At 30.4% G+C, this 22,945-nt stretch overlaps 2 protein-coding genes across 2 annotated transcripts in view; one reads left to right on the top strand and one right to left on the bottom strand.

Moving 5' to 3' along the window:
* Window positions 1–22,887, top strand: part of LOC113365665 (nostrin-like) — a 27,240-nt gene extending 4,353 nt beyond the window's left edge. The window contains exons 2-13 of the mRNA XM_026607182.1: window positions 5,266–5,351; window positions 6,345–6,488; window positions 6,566–6,634; window positions 6,702–6,845; window positions 8,886–9,126; window positions 9,185–9,381; window positions 13,732–13,819; window positions 13,889–14,083; window positions 14,154–14,278; window positions 17,094–17,326; window positions 19,847–20,020; window positions 22,632–22,887. Coding sequence (XP_026462967.1) covers window positions 5,266–5,351; window positions 6,345–6,488; window positions 6,566–6,634; window positions 6,702–6,845; window positions 8,886–9,126; window positions 9,185–9,381; window positions 13,732–13,819; window positions 13,889–14,083; window positions 14,154–14,278; window positions 17,094–17,326; window positions 19,847–20,020; window positions 22,632–22,804 — 1,869 coding nt within the window. The 3' untranslated portion in view covers window positions 22,805–22,887. The remainder of the gene's footprint in view (window positions 1–5,265; window positions 5,352–6,344; window positions 6,489–6,565; window positions 6,635–6,701; window positions 6,846–8,885; window positions 9,127–9,184; window positions 9,382–13,731; window positions 13,820–13,888; window positions 14,084–14,153; window positions 14,279–17,093; window positions 17,327–19,846; window positions 20,021–22,631) is intronic.
* On the bottom strand, window positions 10,783–11,969 carry LOC113365666 (zinc finger protein 525-like). Its single transcript, XM_026607183.1, has one exon. The coding sequence runs from the start codon at window positions 11,886–11,888 to the stop codon at window positions 10,902–10,904; it is 987 nt and encodes a 328-aa protein (XP_026462968.1). The 5' UTR covers window positions 11,889–11,969; the 3' UTR covers window positions 10,783–10,901.
* Window positions 22,888–22,945: the final 58 nt, after the last annotated feature.

Below are 22,945 nucleotides of genomic sequence, written 5' to 3'. Positions count from 1 at the left end.
ATATCTTTACGTTTCAAAACCTTCTGAACATTTTGGCATACCTCAGTGTGTGTCTGTGCGTGTGTGTACAGATACAAATTTTCGTCGACGATTTCGAGAACACGGATCAACCGATTTGAATAATTAAAAAAACGAGACGTACTTATTAGTTTTTGGCAAAGGCAGGTCTAGCCGTTCCGAAGATATGGGGCAAAAAGTGCCAAAAACGGTAATTTAGTTCGATTTTAATATTTCAAAAATCATTTTCCTTGTATTGACATATTGAAATGATTAAATTTTTGGGAAGGCAGATACAGCGGTTATGGATTCTCAATAAATATAAGCTAAAAAATGTCATTTGACTGGCAAAAATATTTATTGGACTTATGCACATCAAATTATCAGATATTTTATAGAGATTTTAATGATTGCTTTGGAAAAAAATTCAAAATTTCCAAAATGCTTCAAAATAAAAAAAAATCCAAAAGTTTTTTTTCCCAAAAAGTCAATTTTTTCAAAAATTTTAAATTTCTCAAAGATCAATTTTTTTCAAAGATAAAACAAATTTAATCTTAAAAGAAAAAAACTTTTGGTATGGAAAGTTCCAGCAATTTGCCTTAAGGCACGACGCCATACACCACTAGTATTAGTGTGTATAGTGAAGATGGATCAAATGGAGATTCGAAACGTATGCAAGACATAGGAAAATGTTATAGTTACAAAAATACAATAAATATTTAAAGAGTCTTATTCTGAACGTTTTGGTACTACATTAGTGTCATTCAGCATTTCCAAAAAAATGAATTGAAAAAAAATTGTTTAAGAAACATTTTTTAAACTAACATCCAAAAAGTATATTTTTTTATAATTATACTGTTTAAATTTAATTCGAAACAAATAAAACGAATCAAAGTAAGTTAGCAAATTTGATATTAAAAATTACTACTCTTAACGAATAAGCTATCCGTGATTAAATTGAAGACATTCTATTTCTTTCGTAGGATACTCCTGAATGCAAAAAATCTCCTTAAATAAGTAATATACTACTAAAAAACCTATTTTGAATTTAAATTTCATCCAAAAATAGAATTGTGTAACGATTCAATTCCAATTTTACTCACTATAACTTCATAATTTGCCTACAAACGCTTAGAATAATTCATCGTCTCCTCCTACCAAATTCGCCTAAAGTTTTTTTTCGAAATATGACAAATTCCGTCGTGGGCGTCACTTTTAAATATTGTGCAAATATTTCGAAGCACTAAACGAAATTAGCATAACTCGATCTAAATATAAAAAAAGTCGAAATGAATGAAAGATTTCTAGATCTTGACATTTTGTTCGGTTTGGTGTTGCAAGTCGCTCCGGGGCCTGCTCGGTCGTTAATTAAGAAAAAACATGCAAGAAAAAAATGGCATTGACATTGAAAAAGTTGGAATAAAGTCGGGACAATAATTGACTCTTGGTAGAATTCAGAAGACTCTAATAAAGCAATAGTATGAAGCTCTAGAAAAATCTATTCACTTATCAATGTATCCAGTCAACTAGGTGTAAGTTACGCTTTGTCTTCAGGCGAGTTGTATCAACTTCCTGACTTAATCGATAAGAATATTTAATATATTATTTAATATATTAATTTACGAATGATATATAAGTATACAAAGTTGCTGTAGGACTCTATAATAAAAGACACTATTGCAGATTACTCAATTTGGACAAATTTTTCAAACATGTTAATTAGTTTCGACAAATGAAATTAATATTATTTTATTGAAAGAAAGTCAAAAACGTGTCTGAATTTAAAAACCACATAAAAAATAACTAGTGGTGTATGGCATCGTGCCTTAAGGCAAATTGCTGGAACTTCCCGTACCGTAATGAAATATTCGAAAAATTTTAAACAAATACTGTAACTTTCATTATTTTTGCTATCTTGTTATATCTGAGCAAATCAAATGTAAATCATGAATCATAAATCAATTTTTCTCCAGAAAGAACATTAACAATCGTCATTTCATTTCGAATTCAATTTCAAAAAAATAATAGTTGCCTAATTTGGACAAAATGAAAAAGTGCTCCTATATAGTCACAGTCTAAACGCATTTGCAAATAAAACTGTGCGACATTTTCACTTATACTGTGCTTAGCTTGGCGGCATTTTTACATTTTTCAATAGTTTTCGCAAAATTGGAAAACATTTGTACCAGAGTGGCGCTTAGACTGGGTAATTTTTTGAATTTTTAATCCAAAATTACAAAAATATTTTATGGAAAATGAAAAAAAGATGTAACAATTTTTTATCCTCAAAAGCAATTGTTTTGTCAATACAAGCAGAAAGTTATTTAGATCATTCAAATCGGACGCTCAGTTCACTCAAAAACTGCCATTTTTTGTACATTTAGCTCTCTATCCTAGAAATGGCTAAAACTGCCTTTGCCAAAAATTAATCACCACTTTTTTGGATCATTCAAATCGGATGCCCCGTTTTCTCAAAAACTCGATTTGTACTTTCTGCACTCTTTGCTCCGTATCTCCGTAACGGCTGGACCTGCCTCTGCCAAAAACTACTCAGCAAAATGTGTCAAAATTTGCGTACCGGTTTCACGTGGTACGTTTAATTTTTTTTCATAACTGTTTGTAATATTGAAGTTTAATTTTTTGAACAAAATATACGTCTTTTTTACAAATCCTGCCGATACACTCGGCCTTATGTTCATTGTTTGTGATTTCTGTATTTTTTAAATAATTTGTAGGTTTTTCTAAGTTTTTCAAGGAATTTTCTTAAATAAAACTCCTATTAAACTCTTGACAAGTTCAAGTACAAAGAATATTTAAAAATGTAATTTACAAAAAATTGCTCATGTTTTTAAAATAATTTGGCAACTATAATTTTGCAATGACGTTTAATTTGTAAACATTATTATTGCACAATATAAAGAAGATGATATAAACTGGCAAAGATTTCAATCTGGTGTTTGCAATATTAAAAACATAACATAACCTTGTCACTTTGATATCTCATTGTTTGATATTTTGCAATCGGCGAGGTAACTCTTAATTAATTTCATTATATACGGATTCATTAATTAATTACACAAATACACCTACAACAGACACAAATTTACACATACGGTCTAAGAACAAAAACATTCATCTTGCATGTGTTCATATGAAAAAGTCATTTTGACTTTTCCATAGGCCTATAATATTTTACGAGGTGAATGTATAGTATTTCTGATATATATATATATATATATATATGTATATATATATATTTAAAGTAAAAGTGACAGTATCCATCTAATGTATTCCTCTAACTGTATCTCTGTTAGAAAGATGGCAATAAAAGTTGAAAATATTAACATATAAATTGCACAATTCACTTTTTTATATATATACATATACATATATTTATTCATAACTTTGTACAATTTAATATTTCAACTCAATTTTAAAGCAGTGGTGTCCAAAGAAACAAATTTTATACTCTCTATTATTTGAAAATTTATTTCCCAGACAATTTCTATCATCAACGTTACTAAAAATAATGAAAATCAGTTTTGCTAGTTTTACGTTTCCTCGACATTTCAAGTCGTTCTAAATCACTTGACACCGATATTAAAAGAACTAAGGTTTAGATAGAATTATCATGAGTTGGTATCAACTTGTGATCAGCAAAATTTTTCTCATTTTTTTCCTTAAAAAATTCGAAAACTGTTTGAAATATCGTGGTATGCAAACCACTCTACTGACAAGCAAATTAATAAAAATTAAGAAAGGAACACTACTGACTAGCAAATTCATGAAATCTAAAAAGAACTCTACTTTCGAGCAAAAATTCAGAAATATAAAAAGGGACTCTACTGATATGCAAATTAAAAAAATAAAATAAATTAGAATTATCAAAAAAATGAAAAAAAATCGTCCATTATTAAGCCAAAAATCCTGACCCGATTTTGAAAATTTGAAAACAATTTCGAAAGATTTTTGACAAAGATCGGTCAGGTCGTTTCTTCGTAATTAATTGTTAAAATATTAAATATTATTAATTTGTTTATAATAAAGAGCAGCCAGGCCGTGTTTCAGTCTAAAATATCATAGGTCTACGACAAATGATTTAATTGTAAAAAATCCCTATTTAAAAAAGAAGGAAAGAAAACCTTTATAAAGGTTCCTTATTTGTATTATAATTGCAAATATATAAATTACTAAATAGAGAAAAGACAAGCAAATTGTCTTAAGAAAAAATGACACTTACAATTAAAACTTATCTTAAACTTTACTTATCAAATCTTTTATCAAAGCTGAATAATATATATTTACATTTAAAATTTTAGTATATTTATATTTTTTGGAGTGAAAAAGTTGCTTAAGTATTAGCCTGTAGTTGCAGTTTGCAGTAGTTTTTACTTAAAAATATAATTTTCTAATTGGTCATTTTTAAATAATTATTTATCTAATAAAGCCTTTGGCCATCACTGGCCAATTTAGTTTTTTCTCATCTCAAATAGTTTTCACCTATTTCGTTAATTGGATGTCGGTTGTTCGAAAAAATGGACATTAATATGATTTTATGGCCACTAAATCGGTCAAAGCGACATTTGGAATTTCTTTTATGAATATAAAAAATAATAGTAAAAATCTTGGCTAATATTGAAACAGTAAAATAATATATATATATATATATATATATATATATAGGAAATATTATTTTACTAACTCTTTCAATATTAGCCAAGATTTTTTTTAATTTCTTCAAATTGAGACTCTTAAAAGAATAATTTTATAAACGTGAAAACTGACATGCAGTAAAACAGTATATTTATTTTTTATTTTAAATACAATTGCGTCAATTTTTTTAGTCAAAATATTAGCTTATTAATTGTACATATTTATTAATTTATTTAAAAAAATTTAACTAGAGTCCTTTTAAAATTTTTAGTAAATTTTATAGATTTTTAGGAATCGTTGATTCAAATAATAATAAGATAAAATTTGAAGGAATAAACTTGAAAAAAATTGTGTTAATTTATTTATATGCACTTTTGATCGTTGCATAATTAATTTCAATTATGTTTTAATTTATAGCGATATAAATTAATAATAATTATACTCTAACAAAAATTAACATGTTTGTGTTTTGGTTTTATATCTAACATTAACTCCTAATTGTTTGATAGTTATTTGTAAATATATATCACATATCAATGTTAAAGTTTTATATTTATTGTTATTATTCTAATGTCAATTTAAATTATTAATATTAATAATTTATATTTTATTCAGGGTCAAAATGGGTACGAGGATCTCAGACGTTATATTAAATCCGGTGAAGATCTCAACAAAGAATTGGCAACCATATTACAAGAGAGGTAAAAAAATTAAATATATAATAATAATAATAACAATATGTCAATAAAAGTAATAGTAATTTATTTAATATTAAATACCGTAACCAAATATTTAATAATAAATGCGCCTGTGCTTCATGCAATAGGAAGTACTAGAATGTGTTTCGATTGCCCGGTCGTTAGGATACTTTAATACATTTAATTTTTTTTTTAATTAAATAAATAAATTTGTTAATAATTGAGTAAGTCAATTGTTGAAAAATGTATATAAAAATTGAATAAATTACTAGACTCAAAGTGGACATAAACAAATGTAAAACAAAACTATGTATTTGACTAATAAAATGAAAAAGTAAATGAACAAATAAAAACATAAATAAATATATAAATGATTTAAAAAATCAATAAATTAATTAATAAACAAACAGATTGTGTAGATGTATTTAATTAATAACCCTGAGCTACAAATTATTCAAGAACTCTGGGGCCCTTATATATAGCCTTGAGGAACACCTTTTTCTATACCACTAATATTTGTACTTCAATTATCTAAATAAAACTTATCTAATAATTTCGATTATATTCATTATTTGAATTTGTTTTTTTAATTAAGTAAATAAATAAATTTTAGATAATTGAGTAAATGAATTGTTGAATAATTTAAATAGAAATGTAAGTATAAACCAATAAATTAATAACCTCTATGTCGACATAAATAAATGAGAAACAGAACTATTTGACTTGTAAAATTATAAAGTAAATAAATATATAAAAATATAAATTAAGTAAATATATAAATAATTTAAGATATAAATGATTTAATTAATAAATGACTAAATTTTGTATATGTATTTGATAACCCTGAGTTATACAATTATTTAAAAACTCGGGTCCTAATATATCGCCTCGAGGAACACCTTTTTCTATACCACCAATATTGGTGCTTTGCTTATCTAAATAAAAATTTATTTAATAATTTTGATTAAGTTTATGATCTGTTTATTTTTATATCAGGGCCGAAGCAGAGATGACATACGCAAAACAATTGTGCAAACTTAGTTCCAAACTAAACCGTGCGTGTCGCGACAGTCGTGGAGGAGTTGCCCAAGCCCTCAGAGGCGTGGCCAGCGACATGGAAGGCCGAGGAGACGTTCATAGGTCAGAAAAATGCCCACAAATTAAAAAAAAACACTTGTAAAATCATCTATTACCTTGATGATTTATTTTTTCCTCAGGCAATTCTCAAATTCTCTAAGCGAAGAGATCGTGAGGCCGCTGAGACAACTTGCAGACGCTCAGCACAGGTAAGGGATAAAAGATAATTTCAAAATTACAGTTTGATTTCGGAAATATAATTCGGGTTTTTTGTAGAACTCGCAAATCTGCAGAATTGGTCTGTGATAAATCCCTGAGACAACTTTCGGAATGGAGAGCTGCCGAAGCCAAAGCCAAAAAACAGTCGCATCAAGCTGCCAGGGAAAACGAGAAGCTGCAGGATGCATCGCTCGATGCCAGGTAGTAAAAGATAACTAGTGGTGTATGGCATCGTGCCTCAAGGCAAATTGCTGAAACTTCCCGTACCGTAATGAAATATTCGAGAAATTTTAAACGTTTTCAAATATATTATTACAAATACTGTAACTTTCATTATTTTTGCTTTCTTGTTGTTATATCTGAGCAAATCAAATGTAAATCATAAATCAATTTATCTCCAGAACATTAACAATCGTCATTTCATTTCGAATTCAATTTCAAAAAGTTGTCTATTTTACACAAAAAAGTGAAAAAGTCACAGTCTAAACGCGTTTGCGAATAATTCTATGCGACATTTTCACTTATACTGTGCTTAGCTTGGCGGCATTTCTACATTTTTCAATAAACATAAACACACTTTTCAATAATTTCAAGTACATAAACAGTCTAAACCAGTCTTTCTCAAAGTGGGCGATATCGCCCCCTGGTGGGCGACATTGATCTCCAGGGGGCGATGAAAGGCCTCGCAAAAATGGTGGTTGTTGACGTTGGGTTAGGGGGCATTTATAATTTTATTTATTTTAAATTTTAAAGTTCACCAGAATTTGTATTTCAACGATTAATTGGTACTTTATAAGTTTTGTCGTGTTTCCATGGTGTTTAAATGATTTTGATACAATTTTATAGCTTTTTACCAAAAAATAGTCTATCAAAAGGAAATTGTCTGACCCGTTTTTACAATCTGTTTGACTCTGTTATAGAGTTTTTAGAAAATAAAGACACACAGTTGTGTTAAAACCTGGTATCATCAAAAAATGATTAATAAAAACAAAAAATATCATCGCTGCTTTTGTAGCTAAACTGTTATTACATAAGAAAAATATTGGAAAACGGGAGTTTTATAATTTTCCAAATTTATCGGTATCGTGCAACGAAAACTTGCTCGTATACTGCCAACATTTGGAAAATCTTCATGGCAATTTTATTGAAAGATTTCAAGATATTTTAAATTTGGAAATACCAGGCTGGGTATTAGACCCTTTTGATTCAAATGGAACCTGATATTGACAAACTTGTAAAAAGACATCAAATTCATCCTTCTCATTAGAGTTTGAAAATAAAATTTGATATACTGTTTCTATTAAGTTGATTATAATATATAATATATATGACTAATTGACTAATGTCATAAAGTTGCGTTTTATTTGCTCTCACTGGTAAAAATGTATAATTTAGAATGTAACGTTGCATCAACTAATATATCACACTATAACTATATTAATAAAAGTAAAAAAAAAACAGTGTTCAGAGATTGTATAAAAAATTTGGTAAAAAAGGGGGCGATGAAAGAAATAAGTTTGAGAAACGCTGGTCTAAACGCACTTGGGTAAACATTTGTACCAGAGTGGCGCTTAGACTGTGCTTAGCCTGGGTAATTTTTTGAATTATTAATCCAAAATTACAAAAATATTTTATGGAAAATAAAAAAAAGATGTGATAATATTTTATCCTCAAAAGCAATTGTTTTGTCAATACAAGCAGAAAGTTTTTTAGATAATTCAAGTCGGACACTTAGTTCACTCAAAAACTGCCATTTTTTGCACATTTAACTCTGTATCTTCGAAACGGCGGGACCTGTCTTTGCCAAAAACTAATCACCTCTTCTCCCAATCATTACAAATTGAATGTTTTTTAGATCATTCGAATCCGATACTCCGTTCTCTCAAAAACTCGATTTGTATTTTCTGCACTCTTTGCTCCGTATCTCCGTAACGGCTGGACCTGCCTTTGCCAAAAACTAATCAGCACATCTCCCTATCAATAGGAATCGAATGTTTTTTGAACCATTCAAATCGGTTGCTCCGTGCGCCCGAAAACGTGGACGAAAAAATGCGGACATACAAAAAACACACACACACATCCATTTAGTTTCTGAGGTATGACAGTAAAATGTTCAGAAACCTTCAAAACGTCGAAAAATGCAAAAAAATTTATTTTCGATTTTCGGCCATTAATATAACTACCCTACGGGAAGTTAACAATTGAATAAAAATTTGTCTTCATCCAATTGTCTATTACCAGGTTAGCGAGGGCTCCAAGCCTAGCTCTAATGAACCATTCCAACCATGCCAAAATGCATCCTCAACCAATAAACCAAAACCACCAAAATCAGGCTGCCAATAATCAAAACAACCACCAATCCGAAAAAGACGCTGCCAGAACCGAGCAAAAAAGAAAGAAAGCTGAATTGGCTGTGAAGAAGGCTGACGTGGAATACTACACACTTTGTGTTCGAGCTGAAAGGGCTCGATTGGACTGGGAGGTAAATACATAAATATATAGACGAATGAGCTAATAAATAATAAATATTCTTTATCTAGAGTTCAGTTACAAGAGCTTGTCGCGTTTTGGAAGCCCTGGAACGAGAACGTGTAATCAGAGTCAAAGGAGCTATTGGTACTTATTGCGAATTGTCGGAGCAATGTGCTCCCCTGATGGGAGCGCAAAGGGAGACTCAAAGGGCGCTCGCCAGGTGCGATCCTGATGTCGAGTTGGAACACGTTCAGGCCATCAGAAGGTAAATAGATAGAAGATTTATGTCGAAAGACTAATGGGGCAATTCTGCCGTAATAGAGCTCATAAAATAGCGTTGTCATGGCAACATTGTTTTTGGTAGCACCATCTAAAATTCTGTTATCATAACATTCTTCCTTGCTTGTTCATATGTAAAATACGCCTGACTGCGCGGCAAATATATAGACATTTTCATAATTTTCAATATCAAGAACAAGCATAAGACAGCTTTCCCATGACAACGCTATTTTATGATATGAGCTCTGTTAAGGCAGAATTTCCTCATAACTTGCATTTTGTTATGAACAAAAATAAAGTTCTGTCACATGTAGTTATTACGGTGGCATATTGCAAATGTACAGAAGCATTAGCAAGAAAATTTTGCAAACAGTACGATTTTTAAGAAACTGCTTTACTTTGCGTATTCGATGTAAGAAAGTTTCACGTATCATTTATATATAATGAAAATATTACATGTATTAAAAGCATCATCGGGTAAAATATCCAAATCAGCATCGATTTCTTAAAAATTCATACTTAAATACTTTGTTTATGGCGCTGAAGTTTTTTTCATCGATGTATCCCTCGTAAAATATTTTGCATATATCGTTTCTACATGATATTAAAAAAAATGTACGTAATAAAACTTTTTTGCTTTTGTACGAGATGGCATTTAAGTTAAAAACTAACTAATACTGAACGTTTTCAAATAGATTATTATAAATACTGTAACATTGTCTAATATTTATAAGAATTATATAAACTGAATTGCAAAGTCGAAATTATTTGTTTAAAGTATATTAGAACAGAATTAAGATTAATATCTGAATTATTTTGGATATACAAAAAAAAATTCTTGAAAAAAAAATTTTTTTTGAAAAAAAAAATAGAAACATTTTTCTTCCAAAATCAATTATTTTGTTGAAACAAGCAAAGAGTTCTTTAAATCATTTGAATCGGACGCTTAGTTTTCTCAAAAACCGCCATTTTTTGCACATTTAGCTCTGTATCTTCGAAGTGGCTGGGCCTGCCTTTGCCGAAAACTAATCAGCACATCTCCCTATCAACAGGACTCGAATGTTTTTTGAACCATTCAAATCGGTTGATCCGTGCGCCCGAAAAATTGTATCCATACATACACACACATACACACACACATCCATTTTTTCTGAGCTATGCCAAAATGTTCAGAAACCTTTAAAACATGGAGAAATGCGAAAATTTTTATTTTCGATTTTCGACCCATTCCCTACGGGAAGCTAAAAAGTAACCAATAAAGTGATATAATAAGAAACAATTGTCTGGTTTAACATAAATGAATATAATGTGATGTTTACTGTTTATTTTATACTATTTATACATTCTTTTACATATTTGAGAAGAATATGCCTTAAGTGAGTATAAGCAGTTGAAATATTTTCTTATAACCTTTTTCCTAATATTTAAATTCAATTTAAGAAATGTTTATATTTCATTTCAATTTAAGAAATGATTATATGTCATTGATTATTATTACATTTTCGACTAAAAATTGCCATGGTTTCCTTTGTGAATCAGCATGTGCCTTTGCAGACTATCGAATCGTGTGAATGTCTTATTACAAACATTGCATTGATGAAGGCGTATTCCTTTGTGAATTTGCATGTGACGTTTGAGACTTCCGGATTGTGCAAATGTCTTATTACAAACATTGCATTGATGAGGGCGTATTCCTTTGTGAATTTGCATGTGACGTTTGAGACTTCCTGACTCCGTGAATGTCTTATTACAAACATTGCATTGATGAGGGCGTATTCCTTTGTGAATTTGCATGTGACGTTTGAGACCTCCTGAATCCGTGAATGTCTTATTACAAACATTGCATTGATGAGGGCGTATTCCTTTGTGAACTTGCATGTGACGTTTGAGACTTCCGGATTGTGCAAATGTCTTATTACAAACATTGCATCGATGAGGGCGTATTTTTTTGTGAATCAGCATGTGTTTATTCAGATGACATGATAGTGCAAATGTCTTGTTGCATATGACGCATTCATGGGGGCGCTCTCCGCTATGCAAAAGCATGTGAATTTTCAAGTAACTTTTTCGTTTCATAGTCTTATGACAGATTTCGCATTTTAAAGGGCGTTTTTTGCTATTACTAAAATTGTGATTGACCATATGCTCTTTTAATTGATCAGATTCTGCAAATGATTGATCACAAATGTCACATTCACAAACTGCTGGCTCGACTAACTCCTGTTTCACTTCTTCTTCGATTGTCACTTCAGAGTTCATGGATCTTTCTAAACAGGTTTCATCATCCTCAGAATACGATTCAGATTTAACAATATCGTCAGAAACATCAATATCATTCTGAATTTCGTGTTTAATGTCCGCTAACTCCTGTTTGACATCTTCATACTTAACAGTATCATCAGAAACATCAATTTCATCCTGAATTTCGTGTTTAATGTCTTCTTCTAAATATTCTGGCGGTTCAATTTTGATTGCCGGATCATTCATTGACATAATTGTTTCTTCTGATATTTTTAAATACTTTAACTGCTTATACTCACTTACGAAATAATTGAAATAATTCCAAAATAGGAGTGGGCTAAAAAATAAATTTCAACTTAAATTAAATTTATTATTTGACATTTGGAGCATAGACCATAGAGTATACTTACAGAAAGATGAGACACTCCTCATATTGCTTTCACATTTAACAATGGCGCGCATTTTCAAATTCATTATGTTTCTCTGTGTCTAAACTATTTTATTAAATAATATTAATTTTACAAACGTTTCGAGACTAGGTTTGTCTCATCATCGGTGTATTATAATTTAAAATTTTAAGACCAATTAAATAAAATTTCCAGCAGCAGAAAAACAGAATTAAATACAAAAAATATAAACCAATAGAAAGCAAATAAATCGTAATGAAAAATGAAATAAATAAATAGAAAATACATAGATAGATATATAGATAGATAAATAGATAAATAGATAAATAGATAAAAATAACTAGTTGAATATATAGATAAATATATAACTAAATAAGTAGATAAATACGTATATAAAATAGTGGGGTATATGGCATCGTGCCTTAAGGCAAATTGCTGGAACTTCCCGTACCGTAACGAAATGTTCGAGGAATATTAAATGTTTTCAAATAGATTATTATAAATATTGTAACATTGTTTAATATTTATAAGAATTATATGAACTGAATAGCAAAGTTGAAATTATTTGTTTATAGTATATTAGAACTATAGCCAGAATTAAAAATAAAATCTAAATTATTTTTGATGTACAAAAAAATTGTTTTTTGAAAAAAAAAATTGAAAAAAAAGTTGGAACAAAAAAATTTTTTTTTCCAAAATCAATTATTTTGTTAAGACAAGCATTTTTTCGTTTACGTTTTCGGGCGCACGGATCAACCGATTTAAATGGTTCAAAAAACATTCGATTCCCATTGATAGGGAGATGTGCTGATTAGTTTTTGGCAAAGGCAGGTCCAGCCGTTACGGAGATATGGAGCAAAGAGTGCAGAAAATAGAAATCGAGTTTTTGAAAGAACGGAGCATCCGATTTGAATGATCCAAAAAACATTCAGTTCGTAATGACGGGGAAAAGTGGTTATTATTTTTTGGCAAAGGCAGGTCCAGCCATTTCGAAGATACGGAACTAAATGTGCAAAAAATGGCAGTTTTTGAGTGAACTAAGCGTCCGATTTGACTGATCTAAAAAACTTTCTGCTTGTATTGACAAAGCAATTGCTTTTGAGGATAAAAAATTGTTACATCTTTTTTTCCCATAAAATATTTTTGTAATTTTTTGGATTAAAAATTCAAAAAATTACCCAGACTAAGCACAGTCGAAGCGCCACTCTGGTACAAATATTTACCCAAGTGCGTTTAGACTGTTTATTTAAGGAGCAATTTTCCAATTTTGTGAAAACTATTGAAAAATGTGAAAAGGCCGCCAAGCTAAGCACAGTGTAAGTGAAAATGTCGCACAGAATTATTTGCAAATGCGTTTAGACTGTGACTATACGGGAGTACTTTTTCAATTTTGTGTAAATTAGGCAACTATTTTTTTTTAAATTAAATTCGATATAATATGACTATTGTTAATGTTCTGGAGATAATTGATTGATTTATGATTTGTTCATTTGATTAACTCAGATATAACAAGATAGCAAATATAATGAAACAATTACAGTATTTGTAGTAATATATTTGAAAACGTTTAAAATTTCTCGAATATTTCATTACGGTACGGGAAGTTCCAGCAATTTGCCTTAAGGCACGAAGCCATACACCAGTAGTTTGTAAATATATTTACCAAGTTTTATCAATTATTTTTGTAGACAAACCGAGGGTCCTTGCGAACAGCTCCTGCCAGACTTCTACTGCGAACACACGACCTTAGCAATGAACAGAGAGCGCAGAAAACAGGCAAGTCCAAGTCCTTTTCTTCACCAACATGCCTTCAATATTTTTAAATTTACACATCAATCCTTTCAGGCTTTGGTCAAATTACTGCAACTAGTACGACAGGATTTGATACGAGAGAAAAAATCCAGGACCGGCGTCGAAACTTTATACAGGGCCATGAAACAGACAAACGGACGCGCAAATGAAAACAGTAGCAATTCTAATCACTCCGAAGGGATCAGTCAGGATGAATCGCAGCAGAATATTGAGGAGAAACTGTATCACGTAGGGATAATGGATATATCTGTGCCAAAACTTTTGACGAATTTGTGACAAATATTTATTATTGGTTTAGATTCGTTGCATGCTTTTGTACCTGGAAGGAGCTCGTTACAAGCTGCACGCTGCCCTTTGTGAACTCGATCACAGAGCCAAGACAGATCATCCCTTAGCGGCGTATCTTAGGGTCACCAGGGACAGGTAGTAATAATAGTAAAAATAAATACAAAAATTTAGATATTCTGATATTAATGTGGCAATTCTGCCGTAACAGAGCTTTATGGCTTTAACGCTCTCTTATGCTTGATCTTTTATGCTCAATGTCTATCTATTTGCCGTGCGATCAGGCGTAGTTTTCATATAAACAAGCAAGGTATAACGTTATGATTACAAATTTTTAGATGGTGTATTTATCGTAAGATTATTCCTTGCTTGGTTATATGTAAAATACGCCTTATTGCACTGTAAATACATAGACTATAGATTACACCTAAGTCTGTTTTTACACGGTAGATTGGTTCCAGAAGAAGCCGTGTAAAAAAAAAACCGTGTAAAAAAAGACATTGATCTTATACAAAAATAGGTGATTTGTTCCTAATCTCTAAAACCTATTAAAATTAGTGAAAAATTGTTTGTACGCGCTAAAGGGGAATTCACTTAAATCTTTAAGCTAGTGTTCGCAAACTATCGATACTATCGATGGTTTCAGACTTTTTTCTTTCATAAGTACTTTTTTATGATATGAACATACTTCGCAAAAATTAAATTTGACAAAAAAAAATTTAAGTACATAAAATTTCAAATCGTGCTAAATGGAATAAAATCGTGTAAAAAAATTAAAAATATTCAATTTTCAAACCGTTTTATATCAAAACCGTGTACAAAAAGACCGTGTAAAAACAGACTTAGCAAAAACAAGCATAACGGAAGGTTGCCATGACAACGCTATTTTACGAGCTCTGTTACGGCAGAATTGCCCCATAAGTTTATTGCACTAATGATGAAACTGAAACAAGATAAAAAGGGACTCTACTGACGAGCAAACTAAAAATAAATCGAGATAGGAAGGGACCAGAAGGGACTCTACTGACGAGCAAACTAAAAAAATTAACCAAAATAAGAAGGGACTCTACTGACGAGCAAACTAAAAAATGAACCAAAATAAGAAGGGACTCTACTGACGAGCAAACTAAAAAATGAACCAAAATAAGAAGGGACTCTACTGACGAGCAAACTAAAAAATTAATCAAAATAAGGAGGGACTCTATTGACGAGCAAACTTAAAAAATTAAATCTGCTCATTTTCTGAGTAAAACGAATAGAAGAAAGGGACTCTACTGACGAGCAAACCAATAAAAGTGTAAAAATGTCTTTATTGACAATGAAACTGAATTCTGCTGACTTTCTGAGTAATAAAATTAGAAAAACGGACTCTACTGACGAGCAAACTAATAGAAGAGAAAAAAATAAACTCTACTGAAAAGCAATATTATTTGAATACAATTTGATGTCAAACAATATTAATGTGATGAATGTGATTGTTTATTTTTACACTATAATAATTAAATCTAAGCTCAATTTAAGTTTAATGTTAATAATAGGTTTTCATTAAAAAATGTTATAAATTTTTTTTTTTTTTTGACGAGCAAACTTAAAAAATTAATCAAATAAGAGGGCTCTATTGACGAGCAACTTAAAAAATTAAATCTGCTCATTTTCTGAGTAAAACGAATAGAAGAAAGGGACTCTACTGACGAGCAAACCAATAAAAGTGTAAAAATGTCTTTATTGACAATGAAACTGAATTCTGCTGACTTTCTGAGTAATAAAATTAGAAAAACGGACTCTACTGACGAGCAAACTAATAGAAGAGAAAAAAATAAACTCTACTGAAAAGCAATATTATTTGAATACAATTTGATGTCAAACAATATTAATGTGATGAATGTGATTGTTTATTTTTACACTATAATAATTAAATCTAAGCTCAATTTAAGTTTAATGTTAATAATAGGTTTTCATTAAAAAAATGTTATAAATTTTTTTTTTTTTTTTGAATATGTAGATATAGTTTTAAGTTTTCTTATGAAGAATTTGTTACAAAAGTTTATTTTTTCTATTGAATATATATATATATATATATATATATATATATATATAGTTTTATGTCAACGTTTCCAATTATATATAACATGAATGGGTACATATTCTTCAATCCTTAATTTATTTACATTGTAAAATAGTGCGATAACGGTTAATACATATTTTATTATTTGGAGGAGGCGGTCGTTTAAAATTTCCTAAGCTTGAAGGGGGTCGCTATATAAAAAAGTTTAAGAAGCCTTGATCTAGAAAACTATAGTATCTACCGTCAAAAAATAATAATAAAAATCATCGAAAAAAATTTTTTTTAACACTTTATTACAAGAAAACGACCCGGCCGATCTCTACCAAAATCGATTCAGAATTGCGAGCTAAAACGTGGACGAAAAATTTTTCATTTCTCTGCTATTTACGAGAACAATAGTCCTCATCGAGACACATCGAATGGCTTTTAAATTTTTGAAATCGGTCCAGCCGTTTTCGAGAAAACGTCAATTTACACACACACACTTACACACACACATACTTCTTCCAAATGTTGGTCTCATTCGATTCAGAATGGCTTGAAACGTCCAAGAGAAAACATAAAATTAGCGAATCGGATGTTTTGATGAAAACCTAAACTTCTCCTTCGGGAAGTTAAAAAAGAACACTACTGACGAGCAAACTAATAGAAGAGAAAAAAATAAACTCTACTGACAAGCAAACTATAATAATATGAGAAGGGACTCTACGGACGAGGGAGGGTCAATAATCTTTGTTAGTCAGTAAAAGACGGCTATGAAGTTGGCCAATGGACAGACAGAGTTAGTTATATTGGTGTTTTAGTATAACTTTCAGAACTATTTATAAAGAACCACATAATCCAGCAGGATTGCAGTAGTATTCAACTATCTAGTTATCTCATTTCCAGAACCGGTCTCCAGCAAAGTGTCCTCCGTGCACCATCGAGTCTCCGAGACTCACCGCCGATAGAAAACAACGACACCAGCCCCATGGAGACACCAGACATCACCAGTTCTGGTGGTGACACCAAAATGAACCAGCAGGCTTCATCACACGGAGGCACCGATGACGATGATGCCTGGAGCGGCGAAGGCAGAGGAGCAGGAGACGGATTGTCGAACCAGAGAGATTCGGATTATGGTAAAAATTAGATAGAGGACAATATGGTGATTTTTGACAAAGGATTATTTATTAACTTCCCGTAGGGTAAGTTATTGTAATGGGCCGAAAATCGGAATTGAAAATTTTTACATTTCTCGACGTTTTGAAGGTTTCTGAACGTTTTGGCATACTTCAGAAAAAATGGATGTGTGTGTGTGTGTGTGTGTGTGTGTGTATGTATGTATGGATACAAATTTTCGTCCACGTTTTCGGGCGTACGGATCAACCGATTTGAATGGTTTAAAAAACATTCGATTCCTATTGATAGGGAAAAGAGCTGATTAGTTTTTGGCGAAGGCAGGTCCAGCCGTTTCGGAGATACGGAGCAAAGAGTGCAGAAAATAGAAATCGAGTTTTTGAGTGAACGGCGCATCCGATTTGAATGATCTAAAAAACATTCAATTAGTAATGATTGGGAGAAGGGGTTATTAGTTTTTCGCAAAGGCAGGCCCAGCCATTTCGGAGATACAGAGCTAAATGTACAAAAAATGGCAGTTTTTGAGAGAACTAAGCGTCCGATTCAATTGATTCAAAGAAATTTCTGCTTGTCTTAACAAAATAATTGATTTTGGAAAAAAAAAATTTTGTTATATTTTTTTTTTTTTTTTTTTTTTTTTTTAGTTTTTTATATCGAAAAATTTCAGATTTCATTTTTAATTCTGACTATAGTTCTAATATACTTTACAAATAATTTCAACTCTGCAATACAGTTTATATAATTCTTATAAATATTAGACAATGTTACAATATTTAGAATAATCTATTTGAAAACATTCAGTATTCCACGAACATTTCGTTACGGTACGGGAAGTTCCAGCAATTTGCCTTAAGGCACGATGCCATAATTGCCTCAAGACAGAATTCCACTTACAGCTAGTTTATTTATTTGTAAAGAAAAATACCTAATTTTCTTTAGTTTGAATTTTGCGCGTTATAATTGTCATAGATACAGCTCCCATGATACTAGGATAGGGAAACAAGTGAAAACCTACAATACGTCAGGGCGTAATTAATAAAATTTCCTAAAAGTAAAATAATCTTTAAAATAGTAGATATTGGTGTAAAAATGTTTAGGAACTGACATTGTGATTATTAACATTAAATGTCGTTTCTTTTCTGACAGAGAAACTCAATTGTGTTTGATTGGCTTTGTCACCCTAAGCGCGAATATAATCTTATATATTTATTTATTTATTTATGCGCCAATCGGCTTTAAACTATTTGTCGTAAGGCCGTAATAATTCAGCAAGTTCTATAAGACCATGATATATATCGCCAAAAAAAGTTCCATAAAAATCGCTCTAATTTTTTTTTTCAACAGTTAATTACAAGAAAACGGCTCGGTAGATTTTCACCTAAAACCAATCAGTATCATTCCCAACTAATATCTTTCGAACAGTTTTTGATTTTTTAAAATCGGTTCGGTAGGATGAGCTTAAATGTGAACGAAAAGTTTAACACTTTTTTTCAAATTACAAAGAAACGGCTTGGCCGATCGTCGCACAAAACTGACAAACGATAGTCCTCGTCGAGATACATCGAAGTTTTTAAACTTTTAAATCGGCCCAGCCGTTTTCGAAATAACGTCGATTTACGGCAAAAAATCTGTTCACATACACACACACACATACTTTTTCCAAATTTGGTCTCATTCGATTCAGAATGGCTTGAAACATCGAGAAAACATAAAATTAGCGAATCGGATTTTTTGATGAAAACATAAACTTCTCCTTCGGGAAGTTAATAATAGGTTAATAAATAACAAATATTCATTAAATTAAAAAATTAAAAAATAAATAAAAAAATATTAGATAAATGTTGATACATACTTGTTAATATCAATTTTAGTTTTAAAAACAATTAAGCTAAACTCAGGTATTATCTGTTCCGAGCAATTTTAATTAATTAATTTCAAACATTCTAATTATTTTTTGTTTAATAAAATATGATTTAAAAAAACTGAGAACATCTATCAAATTGCTACTTAGACGTGTCCTTTGTTTATTCACAAAACTTCCTGAAATAGAAAATACTTTCATACTTTCGACCAAATTATGCTTAATTATTTTTAAAGCCTGATATAATAATTCTAAGTTTTTTTATTCTTTTATTTGTGGTTTCTAAAGCTTAAAACTATTTTCTTTAAGTTTGAGTAGAAGAAGTTACTTCTTCAAGAAGAAGTCACACTGATTTAAATTAATATATACACTGGTATAAAAATCTAAATTATTATATACAAAACCTTTCTGGGAACTATTGCAGAGTGATAAGATACCAAATGCTATTGAAACGATATGATTTCAAGAATCAAACCTCTTTCATCTATCTTTTATATTGGGCTATATTTGTCATTTTCCATTTATACAGTGAAAACCGACATTTTCACTAAAAAACCGGTTTTCGAATTCCACAATTTTTGCCAAAAACCGGTTTTTGAAAACTGACGAACCCTAGCTTATATTGATGATTTTTTCTAAAATTTATCTTGTTTTGTTTTAGATGAGTTTTCGTCTCAAGGAAGTTTCAACGATGATTCCACGGATACCCTGCAGGTTATCGAGTCGGATAAGAATCATGAAACCAAGGATGTCAAGGATGACAACGATAGTGATAAGAATCATGACAGTGCCTGCGAAACTGATGGTAGTGAGAAGATTATTGGATATTGTAAAGGTAACGTTTAACTAGAAGTTGGTGCATGCCATTGTGCCTTAAGGAAGTATTCAAGAATATGGGTACGAGAGGATTTTTTTAAATTTAAATATTTTTTTAAGAATCAGCTATTTGACCACGAGTCCTCTTCTGTTTCCATCTTTTTGCGAAACTTTAAACGAGTTTTTCTCAAAACTGTCTTTTTCAATACAATTTACTTGAAATTTTCAGAGAATCTTCTTTATAGAATTTGCGCTGGCATATAGAAGCCTCATCCTTAAATTTCACTTATATAGTGGTAAGAAAAATAATCCTGGTTTTAGGCCATTTTGTCTAAAACAAAATTTTCAAGGGGCACACCTAGTGTGACAACCTAAAAAAAGTCATTTTGGGAATTAAAAATTGAAAAAACTAGTAAATCCATCTATTTAAAATTTTGATGGTATATTTATACATGTTTTGAGAATACACAGTGAAATTTTTGAAATAAAATATTAAATATTTTTGAAATGATACGCGATCTCCGGCGGCATCAAAGAAAAAGGTCCTCTACTGCTGAAGAGATTGCAGCCTTCTTCGTTGATAAAACCAAAAAAAAACCTAAAACATATTGTCTGTACGATGTCCCTCGGGCGAACAAAAAATAAAAAAATGATAAAATGGTAGAAATGGTAAATTTTGGTAGTTTTTGGCCTGCCAAAATTCGATTTTTGATCAGATCAAAAAACTGGAGGGTCATCTTATGGAAAACTATATAAAGGAGATGCAAAAAAAATTATAGCGATCGGATCATTTGTCTCCGAATAATCGCTGCAGCAAAATCGAGAAATGCTGTTTCGAGAAAAACGCGTTTAAAAATAAAATAATCGTTATACTATATATGGTATTATATACGAGTATATATACTCTTTTATGGGGTTACACCACTGTAGCAGCCTAACAAAACGTATGTTTTTGCCTTTTTTCGGGCGGAAGGAAATGTAATAATATCATGATATTAAAGATAGTTATTTATTGTACTTCAAGGTAACAAAATAAAATATAATTGTAAAAAAAAATTAAAAACTCGCCATTTTGGCGATCCGGGTCAAATTGGAAGCGCTACGCGGCACGAAGAATAACTACAACAATTTTAATTTTTTTCATTCGAATTTTTATTAGTATATTTAAAATCACATTTCAAAGTGCCCTTGTAATAAGGTGTTAAAAATTTTTTTTTCGACGATTTTTATTATTATTTTTTTACGGTAGATACCATAGTCTTCTAGATCATACTAAAATATAACGGCCCTACGACAACTCGTTTAACTTTCAAAATTCGTCAAAGTTTGCAAAAATTGGTATATCTTTTTGGTATTTGTCAAAATTAGAACTTTCATCGACGTTTGCTCAAAAAAGCCTGAACCGATTTCAGAAATTTGATGTATCTCGATGAGGATTATCGTTCCGCAGTTTTATGCAATTATCAGCTGAGCCGTTTCTTTGTAATTTGGAAAAAAGTGTTAAACTTTTTGTCGTCCACATTTAAGCTCATACTACCGATTCGATTTTAAAAAATCAAAAACTTTTCGAAAGATATTGGTTGAGAATGATACTGATTAGTTTTAGTTGAAAATCTACCGAGCCGTTTTCTTGTAATTAACTGTTGAAAAAAAAATTTAAGCTGATTTTTATGAAACTTTCTTTGGCGATGTATATCATGGTCTTATAGAACTTACTGAAATATTGCGGCCTTACGACAAGTAATTTATTTTGAAAAATTCATCAAAGTTTGAGAAAATGAGTAGTTTTGTTGACGTTTGTTAAAATTAAAATTAGATAATTTATTTGGTATAAGGAGAAATTACTTGGTCTTAATGAACATACTAAACCATTAAAGTCTTACGAAACCTGGTTCAATTATAAAAATTATTGATTTGTGAAAATTTGCTTTTAGAAAATACTCCGAGTTAACGTGTTCGTTCGTTTTCAATTATGTGTAATGAATCCTCTCGGAATACTTCTAATCACTCATAAATTAATTTGTTTATTATTGATTAAGACGATTATTTATACATATCGAGAAGTTCATGTAACTTGCCTCAAGGCTAAATACCAAATCAACTAGTTAATTTTTTTTTAATTATTATTTGCTTCTATTTTATATTAAATCATCATATTACGGATATTACTTTCATGTAAATTCTATCCTTTGCACTCTTATTTATTTAAATTTATGTTATTATTTATCAATATTACTAGATGTTAATTATTTAACAGTCGTAATAATTATTGAAATTAAAAAAAAATGTAAATAAATTTTTGACTGTCTGAAATAACTACTAATTATTTTTAAAGAATCATGAAAAAAATTAAACAAGATTTTATAAAAACCTAAAACCTTAAAAGCTCAAGTTTATAGTCAGTACTTCTGATTGAAAAAAAATCATTTAAAAAAGACGAATTTTTTTGAATCCTTAAATGGTATTTGTTTTTTTTTAAATAATAATAAATTTTTTACCATAACTAAAAATCACCGTCCCGATTTTTACTTGAGAAATCATGGTCACCTCATATATATTTACGTATTTTTGCGTATACCATATATATTAACATTAACATCTATCACTCACCATGTATCCTTTCCTCCCAGCTTTGTACGAATACCAGCCCGTCCTGGACGACGAATTGCCACTTCGAGTTGGTGACCTGATCGGCGTAATCAGGAGAGAGCAGGACGGCTGGTGGGTAGGACTTTTGAAAGGACGTGTCGGCGTCTTTCCGGCAACTTATGTGCAAGATCCTGCAGATAACAAGGATAATTAATAGATAATAGATTTTGGAATAAGATAAGACGACTTTTGACAATATAATTGTTGATGTTGAATTTATTTATAGTTTATATGTCGTAGAGTTTGATATACTGTTAACTTATCGATAGGGTATAATATGTATATATATATATAT

Source organism: Ctenocephalides felis, unplaced genomic scaffold (assembly GCF_003426905.1).
Source record: "Ctenocephalides felis isolate EL2017-DRISC unplaced genomic scaffold, ASM342690v1 CF-g0.4_SCAFFOLD_01170, whole genome shotgun sequence".
NCBI lineage: Eukaryota > Metazoa > Arthropoda > Insecta > Siphonaptera > Pulicidae > Ctenocephalides > Ctenocephalides felis.
This window is presented reverse-complemented; position numbering and strand designations above follow the sequence as displayed.

What these genes read in the sequence shown, in the direction of transcription:
- LOC113365666 (XM_026607183.1), bottom strand. Translation starts at nt 11,888, where the DNA reads ATGTCAATGAATGATCCGGCAATCAAAATTGAACCGCCAGAATATTTA.